Source organism: Zonotrichia albicollis, chromosome 37, assembly GCF_047830755.1.
Source record: "Zonotrichia albicollis isolate bZonAlb1 chromosome 37, bZonAlb1.hap1, whole genome shotgun sequence".
Classification (NCBI taxonomy): domain Eukaryota; kingdom Metazoa; phylum Chordata; class Aves; order Passeriformes; family Passerellidae; genus Zonotrichia; species Zonotrichia albicollis.
In genome coordinates, this window is record NC_133855.1 from 2,151,574 (window position 1) to 2,171,123 (window position 19,550).

General features: G+C 50.2%; 1 protein-coding gene across 1 annotated transcript; it reads left to right on the top strand.

The window, feature by feature from the left end:
• The first annotated feature begins 4,541 nt into the window (after positions 1-4,541).
• LOC141726639 (olfactory receptor 14I1-like) lies at positions 4,542-5,504 on the top strand. The gene has a single exon (XM_074531590.1). The coding sequence runs from the start codon at positions 4,542-4,544 to the stop codon at positions 5,502-5,504; it is 963 nt and encodes a 320-aa protein (XP_074387691.1).
• Positions 5,505-19,550: the final 14,046 nt, after the last annotated feature.

Genomic DNA, 19,550 nt, shown 5'->3' on the forward strand with positions numbered 1-19,550 from the left:
GAACCGTCCTTCTTGTCCAGGCGCCCATGGCCTCAAGCACATGAGCACTGTACAGGGACAGAGGAGCTCTGTGCTCAGTGGGTTGGGGACTGAGAACAGCAGAGAAGAGCCCTGGGAGGGACTGAAGGGTGGTTTCAGAGATGGTGGATCCTTCTGACATAATAGAAAAAAGATAGAAAAAGAAAGAATTAATAAAAATGGCAGCTGGGGAGGTCCAGACTGGACTCACAAATGCTTCTGATTGTCCTTTCTATCTAAAGTTTCTCTGATGTTCACGACAACACTTTGCACACAAGTCATAAAAAAAACGTCTATCATAAAAGTATAAATCTATCTAACATCACTTAAACTTAATAGCACTTAGACTTAAAATACTTAAACCTAAAATATTTAAACTTAACAAAACTTAACATCACTTAAACTTATTTTTTCTTAAACTTAACAGAAATTAAACTCAACAGAGCTTTAACTTAGCAGAACTTAAGTTTAACAAACCTTACCCTTACCAAAACTTAACCTGAATAGAACGTAAACTTGACAGATTTTTAAATCAACAGAACGTACATGTAAAATCACTTAAATTTAACAGAAATTAACTTTAACAGAACTTAACTGACTTTAAATTCTACTTAACTTAAATCTAATATAATTTAAACTTAACAGAATCTAACTTTACTTAAACTTAATAACACTTAAACTTAACAGAAATTAAACTGAACAGCACTTAAACCTAACAGGAAATAAACTTAACAAAACTTAACAATATTTAACATTTAATGGCAGTTAATGGATAATTTAACTTAAACTACTGTGGTGGTTTGACCAGGAAGGAGTGGGAATTCTGGGAAGCTGTGGTCAAACCAATGAAGGTTTTGGGTTTGAGACTGGCACCCGGTGTAGCCAGTGGGGTTTGGACACACCTCCGAGAATACACAGGGGTTAAAAAGCAGGGCACTGCCCTTGGAACGCTCTCTTGGGACGTCGCTGTGAAGAGGTCAGATCTCTTCCCCCGTCCAGCCTTGCTGCTGGGCGGGGGAGGGGCAGCCATGCGGTAGGCCCGGGGCCTGGACGGAGATGGGGGTGAGAAAGTTCTCAAGGATGGAAGGGTGGCGGAGCCCCAAGAAACATCGGGCAGCCATTCCCCCCCCCAGGAGGGAGAGAGAGGGAGAGTCGGCGGTGATAGCAGCCGGCCCAGGAGGAGAAAAGGGGGGAAGGGCGCAGCCCAGCCGGCCGCAGCAGCAGCAGCACGTGTGGGAGTATTATCGTTCTGAGATAGATAAAGACTGAAAACTTTTAACCCTTTCTTTCATGATTGGGGCCTTGCAAAAATGCTAATCCTCCTCGAAGCTGAATAAGAAGGGAGATAAGAGATGAGATGAGACAAGGACCTGGCCCGAAGAACGTGGAGATGATTGGATGGGGAGAGATGATTTGGAGTGGCCTTTTGGCTGGACTTTTCTTGTGGCCACGGACTCAGTTGTTCCTGTGACACAGACTGCATTTAGGGGGAGGCAGTGCCTCAAAACCAGGAGGGTTCATTCGTGAGGACCCCCCGGCCCCAGGGGGTTGGAAAAATATGGGGGGGACAGATGTCCCAAAAGCAGAGACGGTGCCTTTTTGGAGTGAGACAAGGCATCCTTGAAAGACAACCCTAAAAGCAGCTCTGGCCATGTCTCAGTGGTGAGAGCACTGGGCATGGAAGGAAGATGTCACAAGCGGCAAAAGGACTTTTTCCGGGCGGTGCCGAAGTGACAAGGAAGAACACGAGGTTTCAGTGTGTTTCCAGGAGAAGCCTATGGAACAAGAAGGACTCCTTTCCTCTTCATGAACTGCAGTTTGAGTATACTAAAGTGTCGTGCCGGGCTGGGCAGTTGGTGTTTTGGGAGAATGTATCGGATTGGGAAAGTCAGGGAGTGGGGAGGAGGAAAGTTTTTTGTAAGGTTTTCAATTTCTTTTTTTTTCTTTTCCTGTAGTTTAAGTAATAAAGTGTTCCTTATGTTTAAGTTAGAGCCTGTTTTGCTTATTCCTGGTCACATCTCACAGCAGACACCAGGGTGAGGAATTTTCATGGGGGGCACTGGCTCTGTGCCAGGCTCAAACCATGACAACTACTTAGTAGCAAATAAAACTTACTATAGAAATAGAATATAGCATTTACTATAACGTACTTATTACATCTTACTTATACAATCACTTTAACACATCTTCTATATTTTTAAATTTTTCAAAATACAATCTCAGAATTAGATGTTCCACCGACTGAGTTATTTTTGCTTCTGATGTTTAAAGTCTCTGTTAAGACAGGTGATTTTAAGACAGCATAAGGGATGCTAAGCCAAATTGGCTGAAATTTGACCTACGCATTCATTATGCTGATTTCTCTTTCACAGTCTCTGCCAGGAAGAACAAAAGGTCTTTTTAACTTAGGTGAGAAATGTCTTGATAGTAATGGTCATTGGTGTCGCATGTTTATTATCACTGGTTTCTTAATTGCAGTAGGGATCTTTTCTTTTGTTGACAAGAGTCACATTTATTACAGCTGTTAGGTCTAAAACTGAAGCTTTTTGCCAGCTGCAGGGCGGAGGGAGAAACGCTGGCGCTGGAAAAGCACTCTGGTGCCACGCCGCTTGTGTCGGAGCGGGCGAGTCCCACGCTGGGCTCCTTGTTTCGCGAAACTCGCCGGCAGGCTGAATCACTGCGTGCGCTGCACCTGTGGCCGCGCGGGTCACTCCCTCCGCGGCGGCTCCGCTCCCCCCGCGGCTACCGCCACTCTTGCTGCTGCGCCCATGCCGAGTCCAGAGCAGCACAGCCCCGCAGGCGCCCCGAGCCACAGCTGCTGCCTTGCAGAGACATGCTGAAGCAGTGTATTGCGCAACACCCGCCATGGCTTGCTCAGTTTCTTTGCTGTCCTACCTTCTAACACTGCTTCCCACAGTGTATCTCTAAATTTTCTCCATTCTGGGAGTTCATGAACCGTACGTGGGTCAAGGAAAATCTCCTTAGCATATCTGTAGGCTAAAAACTCTGGTAGCTCCTTTTTTAAATCTATCCCCTTTAGTCCTCGCCTTTATAAATATGTGGCGGATAAATTATGTGCTGCTTGCCTATTCATACCTATTCGTGAGCGCACTCTTGCAGCTTTCCAGGCTCCGGCAGACACTTATGGCTCGAGTCACCGATGTGAACCACGAGGATGCTTCAAAATTCCGACACCGTCCCGGCTGCAAACAGGACCCAACTCCAACTTCCTCGACCGTGGCGTGTTCTCCCCCTTTTTCTTTTAGTTCGAGACGAGGGGGTCAATGTTCGAGGTCACCATTTGTCGAAGGAAGGGGACCAGGACACCAGCTGGTTCATCACAGGTCCAGATTATTAAAGAAAGCATCAAGCACTTATACAGCAAATAGTAAGCCTATGAATATTCTGTAAGCCAAGAAATCTATTGGTTAAACTATACCATGAACTCTTCCTCATTCCTTAGGGGTTACATCTCTCTTTTCTCATGTCTCTTTCACTATTTGTTATCATACTACAGCTGGGCCCAAGGACATGCTATCTAGCAGGTGCAGGCCTTGGAATTAGCCACGGTTTTGTACTTTTCCAGTCTTTAGTCAGCAAAATTCCCAACACGGCCATGTGCCCATTCCCTGCTTACCAGGGCCTGAGGGCCACTGTCCTGCCCTGCTGCTGCTTGGCAGGGGCTGGGCAGGGCTGGGCAGGCAAAGGCTTTTCCTCAGGCCCGGCACTCTCTCTCTCTTTGCCGTGCCCAGGTGCTGCTGGCATTGCTGAGGGGCTCTCTGCAATGGCAGTTCCTGCTGCAGGGCCAGGCCCAGACCTTGGGCTCCTCCTGTGCAGGCTGAGCACAGCAATGGGGTGTCCCAGCTCCCTGTGCCCGGGCAGCTCTGGGCAGGGCAGCCTGGGAGGCTGGCAATGAGCCCACTCTCCTGACTCTGGGAAAGGCAGGAGCCCCTTTGTGTGCCAGGGATCCCTCTGCTCTCAGCAGTGTCCCCTGGCTGTCCAGGGTAACACAAGAGTGGATTCCAGAAAGGTGCAAGTGCAGGGCAGCTGGAACAGGGGAGAGGGACAGAGCAGCTCTCCTCAGTCTGCACTAAGCCTCAGACAATCCTCCTGCCTCCCTGGAGAATCTGTTCTCCTCAGGCGCAGCAGAATCTCTCATTCTGCCTTCTGTTATCCCCATCCCTTCACCCAGGCAGCTCCTGTGATTTAGCTGAACCTTTTTTATCTAAGTCCCAACACCAGCACTGACCCGTGCTCTCATTGTTCCCCTGCCTTTTACGGGGGTCAGGGCTGACTCCCACGTGTCCTGCAGGTCAAGGTCCAGCTCCTGACACAACATTGGCCAGCAGCAATCAGGGCTCCAGAAACAAAGGTGAAGGAAGATCTGCGAGACACGGACGGGGGAGGGGTTTAGTGGCAGGAAAGGGTATGTGAGAAAGGGCTTTGACTTTTTGACGAGAAATCTCCCCCCAGTTGTCACTGTGATTCCTCCTTCTGTAGGTTGAAGTGTGCAAACACAGCAAATGACCAACAGTAGCTGCATCAGGCACTTCCTCCTGCTGCCATTGGCAGACACGTGGCAGCTGCAGCTCCTGCACTTCTGCCTCTTGCTGGGCATCTCCCTGGCTGCCCTCCTGGGCAACGGCCTCATCATCAGCGCCGTAGCCTGCGGCCACCACCTGCACACGCCCATGTTCTTCTTCCTGCTCAACCTGGCCCTCAGCGACCTGGGCTGCATCTGCACCACTGTCCCCAAAGCCATGCACAATTCCCTCTGGGACACCAGCACCATCTCCTACTCAGGATGTGCTGCTCAGGTATTTTTCTTTATCTTCTTCATTTCAGCAGAGTTTTCCCTTCTCACAGTCATGAGCTATGACCGCTACGTGTCCATCTGCAAACCCCTGCACTACAGGATCCTCCTGGGCAGCAGAGCTTGTGCCCACATGGCAGCAGCTGCCTGGGCCAGTGCCTTTCTCAATGCTCTGCTGCACACAGCCAATACATTTTCCCTGCCCCTGTGCCATGGCAACGTCCTGGGCCAATTCTTCTGTGAAATCCCACAGATCCTCAAGCTCTCCTGCTCACACTACAAACTCAGAGAACTTGGTCTCATTGTGGTTAGTGCCTCTTTAGTATTTGGCTGTTTTATGTTCACTGTTTTCTCCTACGTGCAGATCTTCAGGGCTGTGCTGAGGATCCCCTCTGATCAGGGACGGCACAAAGCCTTTTCCACCTGCCTCCCTCACCTGGCTGTGCTCTTCCTATTTATCAGCACTGGAATGTTTGCCAACGTGAAGCCCCCCTCCCTCTCTTCCCAATCCCTGGATCTGACTGTGTCAGTTCTGTACTCGGTGGTGCCTCCAGCCCTGAACCCCTTCATCTACAGCCTGAGGAACCAGGAGCTCAAGGATGCCCTGAGGAAAATGATGACTGGATGGTTTCAGAAGCATGAAACTGTCTCTTTTCTGTTGCAGAGCCTTTAGAATGTAACTCTTTACAATCTCAGACTTTTCCCTATTTGTCTATTTTTCATTCAGTAACTTTTTTGACTACTGTTGTGTTTTTTGCAAAATATTGTAGTAATATTCTTTGCATTTCTGCATTAATATCTATATTATTTGATGCACAAAGACTTACAAGTGGTCTGTTCCCTGTGCATTTAAATAAAAACAAGTTGCTACCCTGGGCTGTGGTTCCAGATTTCTTCCGCAGCGCTTCCATGTCTCTGCAGGGGCAGTGCCTGTGAGCAGAGGTGGAGGGAAGCGACTCCCAGCACAGCAGCACAGCCAGGGACAATGGCCCTGGTTCTTCCCCCATCTGCTCTGCCCAACTCCACCCTGTCGTTGCCAGCCCTGCTGTGGCTGTAAGGCCGGAGCGCTCTGGCAGCTTGATCACTGTCCTGCTGCGTGTCCCTGCTGTGGCCACAGGCAGGGCCAGGCCATGGGCACTGCTGGGACACAGCTGGGCTCCAGCACGGCAGCTCCAGCAGCAAAGGGCATCTCCTGAGGGCAGGGCAGGGAGGCTTTGCTCCCCTCCAGAGCTGCTGTCAGCAATATGCTCCAGGAATGCCCTGGCACAGCAGAGCCCTGGGCCTGGGGAATGGGGGGAGTGTGCAGGGAGGGCACTACACAGCAGTGTCCTGGCACAGTGTCCTGGTTTAGGACAAATTAGGGGGAAATCTCCAAAAGGGAGCCCCCCCCCCCCCCAAAACAGAACAAACCTCCAACCACCCCTCCCCCAACACCGGGTTCGGGAAGGAATTCCTCGGAGGAGCAAAGTGGAAAACAAAACCTATTTATTTACAAGTAACAAAAAGAACACTCCCCAACACAAGAAAAGAAAAGGGACCAGACTGTGTTGTGAGGGCGCCAAGCTTCTGTCGCAGGCTTCGGGTGTCCTGGAACTCTCAGGCCAGATCCGGAGCCGGTCCAGTATCTTTAGAGGAGGGTAAGAAAGAGAGAACAAAAGAAAAGGGAAAAAAGGAAAAAAAAAAACAGCGCAAAAAAAAAAAAAGCAGAAAGCAAGCAAGCAAGCAAGCGGCTAGCCAAGCCAAGCAGCGAAAGCCCAAAGCCAAAAGGTGCCTGGGCACACCCCCCCCCCCCCCTTCCCCATCCGGCCACAGCAAGACGGCGGGGGGGCGGGGAAGGCACAGCTCCCAGACACAACACACGATATTGGGATAAAGGCTGAAGGCTGTCACCCCACGACACTCCACCCCTTATCCCATATCGTGAACATACAATAAAAAACTTTCATTTCACTTACTCACACCTTTGACACTTACGCATTTCTCTCATCTTACTTGCTCAGACCTTTGACACTTACAGTTTCCTTCTGTCTCACATTCAACAAACAATGACATTCATATATGAGTCTCATCCCACAATCAGGTCTCCCTGAGGTACACACCGTGTTGTTCCATCTTTCTGCATTATCCACCATGTATAACCTGGTCCTTGAGCAAAGACAATCTCACGGATGGGTTTGTCTGTACTCGAGGCAGGGTTGATCCATACTGTCTTTCTCAACAAACCTCTGACATGGGCCACTGGGGCTTTATCCCCATCTACTATATTAAGGAGCTCAGACTGAGCAGGACCCGCTCAGTTGGTGGAACCTCGAGTGTTAACTAACCAGGTAGCCTTTGCCAGATGTTGCTCCCAGTTTCTTAAAGACCCCCCACCCAATGCTTTTAAGGTGGTTTTTAACAATCCATTGTACCTTTCCACCTTCCCTGCAGCTGGTGCATGATAGGGGATATGGTATACCCACTCGATGCCATGTTCCCTAGCCCAAGTATTGATAAGATTGTTTTTAAAATGAGTTCCATTATCCGACTCAATTCTCTCGGGAGTACCGTGCCTCCAAAGGACCTGCTTCTCAAGGCCCAAGATACTGTTACGGGCTGTAGCAGGGGACACAGGATAGGTTTCCAACCATCCTGTGGTGGCTTCTACCATGGTTAGTACATAGCGCTTGCCCTGGCGGGTTTGAGGCAGTGTGATGTAATCAATCTGCCAGGCCTCCCCGTATTTGTACTTAGACCACCGCCCCCCATACCAGAGGGGCTTCAGTCGCTTGGCCTGCTTAATGGCAGCGCACGTCTCACAGTCACGAATAACCTGAGAGATACTGTCCATGGTTAGATCCACCCCTCGGTCTCGTGCCCACTTATAGGTGGCATCTCTACCCTGGTGGCCTGAGGCATCGTGGGCCCATCGTGCTAAGAATAACTCTCCCTTATGCTCCCAGTCGAGATCTATCTTCAACTCCCCTATCTTTGCAGCCTGATGTACTTGCTGGTTGTTTTGCTGCTCTTCATTAGCTCTACTTCTGGGGACATGGGCATCTACATGGCGAACCTTCACAGGTAACTTCTCTAACCGGGTAGCGATATCCTTCCACTCTTCCGCAGCCCAAATTGGTTTTCCTCTGCGCTGCCAGCTGGCCTCCTTCCATCTCTTCAGCCATCCCCATGGAGCGTTGGCTGCCATCCAAGAATCGGTATACAAATAGAGCCTTGGCCACTTCTCTCTTTCTGCAATACCTAGGGCCAGTTGAATAGCTTTGATTTCAGCAAATTGACTGGATTCACCCTCTCCTTCAGTAGCCTCTGCAACCCGTCGAGTGGGACTCCATACAGCTGCTTTCCACCTCCGTTTCATCCCTATGACACGACAAGAACCATCAGTGAATAGGGCGTAACGTGTTTCTTCTACTGGCAACTGATTGTATGGCGGAGCTTCCTCAACCCGGGTCACTGGCTCTGGCTCCTCATCTGCGACACTAAAGCTTTCACCTTCGGGCCAATTTGTAATTATTTCTAGAATCCCAGGGCGATTTAACTTCCCAATTCGAGCGCGCTGCGTAATGAGGGCAATCCACTTACTCCAAGTAGCACTGGTGGCATGGTGGGTAGAGGGAACCTTTCCTCTGAACATCCATCCCAGCACCGGTAGTCGGGGTGCGAGAAGGAGTTGTGCCTCTGTACCAATCACCTCCGAGGCGGCTTGGACTCCTTCATAGGCGGCCAAGATTTCCTTTTCTGTTGGAGTATAGTTATCTTCAAACCCCCTGTAGCTCCTACTCCAAAATCCCAATGGTCGGCCTCGGGTCTCGCCAGGTAGCTTTTGCCAAAGGCTCCAGGACAGACCATGGCTCCCGGCTGCAGAGTAGAGCACGTTCTTCACATCTGGTCCTGTCCTGACTGGACCAAGGGCTACAGCATGAGCGATCTCCTGCTTGATCTGGACGAAAGCTTGCTGTTGCTCAGGGCCCCAATGGAAGTCGTTCTTCTTGCGGGTAACCAAATAAAGGGGTCTCACAATCTGACTATACTCAGGGATGTGCATCCTCCAGAAACCTATAGCACCTAAGAAAGCTTGTGTCTCCTTCTTATCAGTTGGTGGGGACATAGCAGTGATTTTGTTAATAACATCCGCAGGAATCTGACGCCGTCCATCTTGCCACTTCACCCCCAAGAACTGAATTTCTCGGGCAGGTCCCTTGACTTTGCTCTTCTTAATGGCAAATCCGGCGTCCAGGAGAATATGAATTATCTTCTCTCCTTTTTCGAAAACTTCTATTGCCGTGTTCCCCCAAACAATGATATCATCAATATATTGTAAATGTTCTGGAGCCTCACCCTCTTCTAGTGCAGCCTGGATCAGTCCATGACAGATGGTAGGACTGTGTTTCCATCCCTGGGGCAATCGGTTCCAGGTATACTGCACTCCCCTCCATGTAAAAGCAAACTGAGGCCTGCATTCTGCTGCCAGAGGGATGGAGAAAAACGCGTTAGCTATATCAATGGTCGCGTACCACTTTGCTGCCTTGGACTCCAGCTCGTACTGCAGTTCCAGTATGTCCAGTACAGCCGCACTCAGTGGTGGAGTCACTTCATTCAAGGCACGATAGTCTACAGTCAATCTCCATTCTCCGTCAGATTTTCGCACGGGCCAGATAGGGCTGTTAAAGGGTGAGTGGGTTTTACTGACCACCCCTTGGCTCTCCAGCTCTCGAATCATCTTGTGGATGGGGATCACGGCATCTCGATTCGTCCGGTACTGCCTGCGGTGCACTGTTGAGGTGGCAATTGGCACTCGCTGCTCCTCTACCTTCAAGAGTCCTACTGCAGATGGGTTCTCTGATAGTCCAGACAAGGTATTCAATTGTTTAATACCCTCTATCTCCACTGCAGCTATTCCAAAAGCCCACCTGAATCCCTTAGGATCTTTGTAGTAGCCATTCCGGAGGAAGTCTATGCCCAAAATACACGGAGCCTCTGGACCAGTCACAATCGGATGTTCCTGCCACTCCTTCCAAATCAAGCTCACCTCAGCTTCCAAACAAGTCAACTGTTGTGATCCCCCCGTCACTCCAGCAATGGAAACAGGTTCTGTCCCCACGTGTTCCGATGGCATTAAGGTACATTGTGATCCAGTGTCAACCAATGCTTCATAGTCTTGTGGCTCTGATGTGCCAGGCCATCTGATCCACACCTTCCAAAAAACCCGGTTCTCCCGTGCCTCTTCCTGGCTGGAGGCAGGGCCCCTCTAAGCCAGATTGTCCTTCTTTCCTTGGGCATATGCCTTGGAAGTTCCTTCAAGGGGATCGGACATGTCATCGTCATCGTCATACTTAACATCTCGGCTACGAGCGACCGGAGCTGCTATCTTTTTGGTTATACTTTCTCTTTTCTTCAAATCACGCACCCGTTGTGCCAAAACAGCGGTGGGTTTTCCACCCCATCTCCTCATGTCTTCTCCAGACTCACACAGGAAAAACCATAACTCAGCCTGTGGGATGCACCTTCTCTCCCCATCAAAGGAGCGCCGGCGTTGGACACCAGGGCTTCTAATTTGTACGGCTGAGATTTGAATAAGGTCCTCCTTAATCTCTTCCCGGAGTTTCTTATGATTCTCCTCTATTTTGTCTTCTAGTTTCTGCAGTCGGGTTTCCACTGCTGCAATTCTGGCATGAGTTGGGCCATGCACAGCATCTGCGTACACTCAAAGCTTCTTTGCCATATCGAGCACAGTCTCATATGTATCATCTCGCTTCATTATTGCTAGGGCAGAAGCGTATTCAGGTGGCCCAAGTCGCACAAGTTTCCTCCACATTATCGGAGTGCATGGTACCAGGTCCGGATTCCTAGTTGTTGTGTCATCTGAGAAAATGAGCTCTGCGACCGCCATCTCTCTCAGGCGTTGGATCCCCTGTTCTATGGTCTTCCACCGTGTCTGCTGCATATAGAGATCATCCGTACACAGGTACCGTTCTGCTACGCTTCTTAGGACCCGTTCCCAGAGGCTGTGAGGGTTAGCCCCCCTCATCACACCTTGATCGATGGCAGGATCATGTGACAGGGATCCCAAATGCCTCACTTCAGTACCATCCAAAATCGTAACCTCCCCTGCAGCATCCCAAAGGCGGACTAACCAACTAATAATAGATTCGTCAGGTTGTCGGCTGTAATCCTTTCTTAGGCCTCTGAGGTCCTTCAGAGAAAAGGAGTCAATATTGGCTCCAGATTCTGTGCCCCTTGATGTGGCCTCTGATTTTGGTGAGGGTCCTTCTTCTGCATCATCGTCATCATCCTCCACCTTCCGATCGGTCTTGCCTTTACACTTTCCACCTCTTGTATTAGCTGCAACAGCCATGGTTTGGGGCCTATTGTCTGATTCAGCTGCTAGCCTGGAGCCTGGGATGTTAGCTGCAGCCTGGGTCACTGGGATAGTAACTAACTTATCTCCCTGTTCCCTTTCTGCTATCTGCTGCTCCACAGTATCTAGCAGAGTACGGTAAACAAACGCCAAGGCCCAGCTCACTGCAGTAATCCTTTCTTCCTTAGTATTACCATGGCACTTCTCCCTCAAATACTTTGCCACCTCGACTGGATTCTGAATTTGATCAGATGGAAAGTCCCAGTCTATAGGATCAGAAAATTCCTTTAAAGTCTGTCCCATATCCTCCCATTTCCCACTCCAGTCAAGATTTTTCCTGCTTTGTTTTACTCCTGAATCAGGAGTCTCTCTAACCCCTCTAGAAATCTCAGCTTTCATTTTATATACACTCCAGACAGTATAGACAAGGCTTAATAAATTAAATGCCAGAAAGATGGTTTCTTTCAAACTCAGGGGAAATTCAATATTTTCTAATAGAGATGTCAACAATTTGTAGGAGAACAAGGAAGACAAAGGCTGAAAAGCCCCTTCCTCTTCTTCTCCCCAAACAAACTGACTACACAGCCATGACAACAATGCATACATTCCTGAAATAAAGTCCAGCATTGTTATCCGACACATCATCACACATAAGGCCAGCACAATGATTATTCTGGTTAGTGCCCCCCGCTTACAAAAGCTACTTATTAGGGACAACATCAGAGCTATTTTTGGGTAAGGAAATAACCCTAGGGACCACAAAGGTATTAAAACTTCAAAAGCCCCTAGGGACCAGAAAAACCGGCAAGCTTCCACTCCAAATGACATTATGAATCACCAATATGCCCACAAAACAACCAAAACCAAAATATTATTGTTATAGGTTTTTTTTCCACTCTTTTTGGCCTCCGATATTCCCGGCCAATGCACCAAAAAGTATACTGTCCTGGTTTAGGACAAATTAGGGGGAAATCTCCAAAAGGGAGCCCCCCCCCCCCCCCAAAACAGAACAAACCTCCAACCACCCCTCCCCCAACACCGGGTTCGGGAAGGAATTCCTCGGAGGAGCAAAGTGGAAAACAAAACCTATTTATTTACAAGTAACAAAAAGAACACTCCCCAACACAAGAAAAGAAAAGGGACCAGACTGTGTTGTGAGGGCGCCGAGCTTCTGTCGCAGGCTTCGGGTGTCCTGGAACTCTCAGGCCAGATCCGGAGCCGGTCCAGTATCTTCAGGGGAGGGTAAGAAAGAGAGAACAAAAGAAAAGGGAAAAAAGGAAAAAAAAAACCAGCGCAAAAAAAAAAAAAGCAGAAAGCAAGCAAGCAAGCAAGCGGCTAGCCAAGCCAAGCAGTGAAAGCCCAAAGCCAAAAAGTGCCTGGGCACACCCCCCCCCCCCCCCTTCCCCATCCGGCCACAGCAAGACGGCCGGGGGGGGGGGGGGGGAAGGCACAGCTCCCAGACACAGCACACGATATTGGGATAAAGGCTGAAGGCTGTCACCCCACGACACACAGCCAGAGCTCCTGGCATGGACCTGAGGCAGCAGCCGGGCAGGGCCTGGGCTGTGTCTTTGTTCTGGGGCAGCCTGGGAAGGTGCCCCAGGGCAATTGTCCCACACCAGCCCCTGCAACCACCATTGCCAGCACTGGCCTCTCCCCACCTGCACGAGGTTCTTTGTCCCTGCATGGAGGGACACCAAGTGACCAGGCCAGCAGGCCATGTTTGCTCTGCGCTGAGGAGATCTCAGCAGTGCATCGAGTGTGTGTGGGGAGATTAACCCCAGTGAGCACAAACACCATCAGCAGCACCCAGGGGTGGCACAATTCCAGTGGCACAAACAGTGCCTTGAGGCCACTTCACTCTGAGAGTAACGTCCTCTGGGAAAACACCTGAATTCTTTGCTGGGTTGTGGTTCGGACTGCATAGAGAGAAATATCCCAGGCAGGGAGGCTCCAGGAAAAAATGCTCAGGGCAGCCATGGACTGCACAGAGAGGCATTGTATAGAGTGAGGGTCTGTGGGGAGAAATCAGAGCTGCCTCCCTTCTGAAGCAGTCCAGGGACCTGGACAGGGCTGTGCTGTGTTGTGGGCACTGACCTGGAACTGAGGGGTGTGGAAAAGGCCTTTGGTGTCAGGGCTGTTGAGAAGGCTGGGCAGCATCACTGTGGGACTTCTCCCAAACCCCTTGGAAAGGCCAGAGCCATCCCACAGGGTCCTGGGCACTTGGGAAGGGCAGACATGGAACCAGTCTGCAAACAAGGCAGGGAGGGGGACTGGGAGAGTCACAGCCTGCTCAGGCTCAGCAGGGCAGGGGATGTGGCAAATCCTCCTGCAGCCATTCCAGGCACTGGCAGGACAGGGCAGGGACTGCAGATGGGAGGGAAAAGAAGGGGATGTTGTGTGCCCAGAGTTCAGCCAGGCCTGGGACAAGGTCTGCTGTGGTCTCCTCAGAGCCAGACTGGAGAGAGCTGGGCTGAAGGAGTGGAACATGGGCTGGGTGGGAATTTGGCTGAACAATGAGGGTCAAATATCATCCATGGTACACAGTCCTCTTGGCAGCCACACCCTGGTGACATCCCTCAGTGACCAGCCCTTGGCCACCACTGTGGAATATTTCTATCATCTCTAAAATGGCATGAAATGTATTTTCAATGCCTTTGTGGATGCTGCCAAATTGCAGGGAGTCTGTACCTGAACTCATCTACTTAATGGTGACTGCAAAATGTAATTGGGCAAGATGACTGAGTGGGGTAAATTTATCTTGCCATCAGGTGCCAAGCAAGCCACAAGAAAGGGCAGAAAAACTTATGCATCAGAAGAAAGGCAGTTCAACAGGGAAAAACCCAAACCCAAACAAAATAAAACAAAACCAAATCAAAAAAACCAAAACAAGACCCAGCCACAACAACACAAAAACCCCACAAACAAACCAGCTACAAAAAGAAAAGACCACAAACAGAAGAAAAGCAAATCCACAGGAAAACTCTTAACAACAGAAAATGTTCAACCACCTTGTGGCAGGAGAGGATTCTGTAGGTGTAGATGCTGTTTTGAAAGAAAAATGTCTTAAAAAAGAAATTTATCTGCTACACCCCTTGCCCTTCTGCTTCTCTCAGGTACTTGCTGATCATGGTGTGACATGGAGTGGAACATCCCTTGGGTCAGTCCAGCCCAGCTGTCCCATCCCTGTTCCCCAGGAACACTTGCCCACCCCAGGCCCATAGGTTGGGGGGCTTGCAGACGCCTCATGCGGGGCGAGCACTGAGACAAGGACAGGAGAATAGAACGACATTTACTCTTGGCAAGGACAGTAGAAGAGAACAGCCTTGGAGAAACTGATTGAGGATGTACCTCTGGCAAACAGAAGTCACACACAATACAAGCAGTATGCCAGCTCAGCTCTGCAAGGCTGACAAAACAGAAGTTATGCACAACAATAATATTGCCTTTACTCAAAAGGGGGGAGGTCAAGGAACAGCCACCTAAAAGGATACTGGATTTTGAAGACAAAACACAAAGAACCATAAAAGGATTTGTGATAAGGGGTGCAACTATGTCAAATAAACTCACAGGAACTGGGGATAGCTAATGGATACATAATCAGTGTGTGTGATAAAAACTCTGTTCATTCAGTGCTTAATGCACTCCAATGGAGGGAGGATGGCCCAAGTGACCATCATACTGTAATAAAGAATACCTGCTTTCAAATACTCAAAACCATTCAGAAGTTTCTATCCAGTGGATTTCAGTATCAGTGGTGTCCTTGACTCCCTTATGCCCCACAGTTTGACAATGGCCCCTTGGTTTCATGAGGCCCTGCTGTAGAACAATGGACCCTTGGTTCTATTGAGTTCCATATTCTTAAAATGGCTTCCTTGGTTCTGCTCTCCTTGGTTCCACCAGGCCTTGGTGTGTCACAACAGCCCCTTGGTTCCATCAACTGCCAGTGTCACCCTGGTCTCTTGGATCTGCAGTGTCACAATGGAAAATTGGTCACAAGCAGCCCTGCTGTCACCATGAATATTTGGCTCCATGGAGGCCCACAGTGTCACAATGGCCCCTTGGCTCCACGAGGTTCCACAGCATCACCATGGTCTCCTTGGATCTGCAGTATCTCCATGGACCATTGGTTCCATGTGGCCCTGCTGTGTCACAGTGGTTCCTTGATTCCATGAAGCCCCACTGCATAACAATGGAATCTTGTTCCCATGAGGTTCTGTACTGTCAACAATGGTCTCCTTGGTTCTGGACTGTAACAATGGACCCTTGGTTCCACGAGGTTCCATGATGTCTCAATGGTGTCCTTGTGGTTCCACGAGGCCTTGCTGTGTAACAATAGACCCATGGTTCCATGAGTTTCCATGGTGTCACCATGGTCTCCTCAGATCCAGATTGTCACAATGGACAATTGGCTCCATGGCCTCTGCTGTGTCACAATAAACCCTCAGTGCCATGAGGTTCTGTGGTGTCACAATGTCTGCCTGGTTCAACGAGGCCCTGGAGTGTCACAATGGCTGCTTGGTTCCATGAGCTTCCATAGCATCAACAATGGTCTCCTTGTTTCAGCAGTGTCACAATGGACTCTGGTTCCACGAGGTCCCTAAATGTCAGTGGTCTCCTGGGTTCCATGTGGCCCTGCTGTGTCAACACAGCCCCTTGTTTCCATGAGTTTCTGTACTGTCAGCAATGGTTCCTTTGTTCCAGTGAGGCCCTGCTGTGTCACAATGGACCCTGGGTTCCATGAAGTTCTTCAGTATCACAATGGTCCCATGGATCCATGAGGTCCCACAGTGTCACCATGGTGTCCTTGCATCCACACTGCCATAATGGGCCATTGTTGCAGCTGCAATAGCTGCTAATAAAGCCCAGGGTAGGGAAGCAAAAAGGACCTTTGCATGGTATGCACAGATGTTTAATTCAGCCGTGCAGTGAGATGTTCAGGGTCACAAGGCAGGACTCCTGGGGGGAGTCCAGGTTTCTGTATCTCCAGAGGAAGGGGATGATCAGTGCCATGGGGGCAGTACAAAGATGGGGACAATGGAGGAATAGGGAGGGAGTGGCTGAGGGACACAGAACAAGGGGAAGGAGCCAATGGGGTCAAACAGCTTTTGAGGGAAGTTTCTTGTGTCTCCCTAACCTGGGGAATGCCTCTCAGGGTCTCCACAGCTGCAGAGTGTCAAAATGACCCCTTGGTTCTTTTGGGCTCATCAGGATCCCAGCGGCCCCTTGGCTGCATGAGGCCCAGCTGTGTCACACTGCCCCTTGCTTCCACTGGGCCCCACAGTGTCACAATTGTCCCTCCCCTCAGTTCCATGAGGCCCTGCAAAGTCATAATGGACCTCTGGTTCCATGAGTCCCACATTGTTCCATGAATCCTTAGTTCCATGGGGATGTCACATCCTTAGTTCCTGTAGTGTCACAATGGTCCCGTGATTCCATGGTGCCACACTGAGCCACAATTGCCCAACAGGGCCTCATAGTACCACAATGGACTCCTTGGTACCACGGAGACACAAAGTGCCCAAATGGCCCTTTGGTTTCACAAGGCCTCAAGGTGTAGAAATGGCCCCCATGGTTTCCTGCAGCCATGCTGTGTCACAATGCACCTGTGGTCCCATGGAGCTCCACAGTGTCACCATTGTGTCCTTGGTTCAATTAGGCTTTGCTGTTTCAAAATGCTCCTTTGGTGCCATGAGGACCCATGCGTCATAATGGTCTCCATGGTTCCATGAGGCATTCCTGAGTCACACTGGCCTATTGTTTCCATGGGGCTTCACAGTGTCACAATGGTCCCTTGCTTCCATGAGGCCTTGCAGTATCATAGGGGTCTCCTTGGTACCACAGTGTCAAAATGGTCCCTTGGTTCCATGGGGAATCACAATTTCAGAAGGGCCTCCTTGGTTCCATGAGGCCCTGCAGAGCCCCTTGATTCAACGAGGCCTCCAAGTGTCATCATGGCCTCCAGGATTCCATGAGGCATCTCAATGTCACAATGGCCTTTGGTTCCATGGGGTCCTGCACTGTTGCGCGGATCCTTAGTTCCATGGGGCCCAGCAGTGTCACAATGGCCTCCCTGGTTCCATGGTGCCACACAGTGTGACAACTGATCCTTGGCCTGCCAAGACTCCATAGTATCCCAATGGTTCCTTGCTTCCATGAGGCCTTGTAGTATCAGAATGGTCTCCATGATCCCATAAGGCCTTGGAGTGTCACAACAGACCATTGCTTTCATGGAATCCCACAGTGTCACTATGGTCCCCTTGCCTCCACAAGGCTCTTAAGTGCCACAATGGCCCTTAGGTTCTACAAGGCCTCCAAGTGTAAAAATGGACTCCATGGTTCCATGAGGCCCTGCTGTGTCACAATGGACGTTTGGTTCCATGATGCCCTGCTGTGGCACAATGGTATCGTTGGTTCCACGGTGTCAGAATGGACCCTTCATCCCATGGACACCCACAGTGTTCACTGCAGTCTCCTTCATTCCACCAGGCCCTGCCATGCTCTAATGGCCCCTTGGTTCCAGTGGGTCCCAAAGTGTCAGAACAGTCTCCATTGTTCCATGAGGCCCCACAATGCCACTGTATTCCCCTTGGTTCCACAGGGCCCCACAGTGGAACAATGGACTCTTGGTTCCATGAGGTTTCACAGTCCCAATGGTCTCCTTGGATCCGCAGTGTCACAGTGGCCCCTTGGCTCCATGTGGCCACGCTGTGTCACAATGGCTCATGGTTCCATGAGGCCACGCAGTTTAACAAGGGACCCTTGGTTTCATCAGGCCTTGCTGTGTCACAATGGACTTCTCGTTCCATGAGCTCTCACACTGCCAGCAGCAGTCTCCTTGGTTCTGCAGTGCCACCATGAGTTTGCACAGTGTCACAGCTGACTCCTTGGTTCTGTAAGGCCCCACTGCCACCAGATCTCTGAAATATCACAATAAGGCTCCATAACATTAATTTTGTGTTTAAGAGGGCATCATTTATTCAGGCCTCAGGTCTGTTGAGAGATAACCCTAAGCTCACATGGACATGTAATTCTACCAGTGTCTTGCTGATATAGAGTCACTAAATGCTGCTTAGAATTTACACATTTCCATAAAACCCACCCCAAGGTCCCAGATTCACTCCTTGTTTTCTCTGTCTCTGCACCTGTCCGGTTTTCGGCTGTTTGAAGGGCCTGGAAAGGCCCGGAGTGGCCTTGGGGCAGCCCGCGTATCGAAGGACGAGAAGAGGCTTCAGTTCTTCTTTCGGTTTTTATGTTGATTAATTGTTTATCTAAAAGATTTTCTTTCAGCCCGACAGAGGTCTGCTCAGCAGTCAGCCATGAGCACACTGTGCTGCCCTCCGGAGAGCCACCTATCTTTATACCCATTGTTACGTGTACAATATTTATCATTTTTCCCCAATACCATTTATTCTTATTGCCCGGTGCACTTTTAGTAATGGCCAATCCAATAGTGCCACCATCACCAAAGAAGATGGAGGAAAAGAAGAAGAAGAAGAAGGACAGGACACGCCCCAATTCCTCCATCTTACTTCTCTAAACCCCCCTGTACAGAAATCCTAAACCCTGTGTCTCACCCTCTAATTAACTTATCCCTTCACCATTCACCCCGGTGAAGTCCTCCTATCCTCATACAGGTGTCGTCTCCCGTGTAGGGTCAAAGTCCAGCCACCAGACACTTCTGGCAACATTCCAGAAGTTGCCAGAGCCCCCCAAGGGTGGTCTCGGTGGCTCGGCACCTCAGGACTGAGATGCTGAGATCCCACATGCACCCTTGAGCCAGATGTCTTCTTCTCTTCCACCCACCCTTGCTGGAAAGCAGGCCCTGCATGTGTGGTGGTTTGACCAGGAAGAAGTGGGAATTCTGGGAGGCTGTGGTCAAACCAATGGATGCTCGGAGTTTGATATTGGCACCTGGTGTGACCAGTGGGGTTTGGACACACCTCCGAGAATACACAGGGTGTAAAAGCAGAGCTCTGGCCCTGGGAGGCTCTCTTGGGATGTCGAGGAGAAGAGGTCAGATCTCCCTCCCCTTTCCAGCCCCTGCTGCTGGGCGGGGGAGGGGCTGCCATGCGGTAGGCCCGGGGCCTGGACAGAGATGGGGGGTGAGAAGGCCCTCGAGGATGGACGGGTGGAGGAGCAGCCCCAAGAGACATCGGGCAGACATTTCCCCCCACCCAGGAGGGAGAGAGAGGGAGAGCCGGTGTCTGAATGTGATAGCAGCCGGCCCAGGAGGAGAAGGGGGGGAAGTGCCGGCCAGCCGCAGCAGCAGCACGTGTGGGAGTATCAGCGTCCTGGGACAGACAGAGACTGAAAGTTTTAACCCCTTTCTTTCATGATTGGGGCCTTGCAAAAATGGTGATC

Bases quoted from the DNA above. Each gene is read 5' to 3' on its own strand.
- LOC141726639 (XM_074531590.1), top strand. From the start codon at position 4,542: ATGACCAACAGTAGCTGCATCAGGCACTTCCTCCTGCTGCCATTGGCA.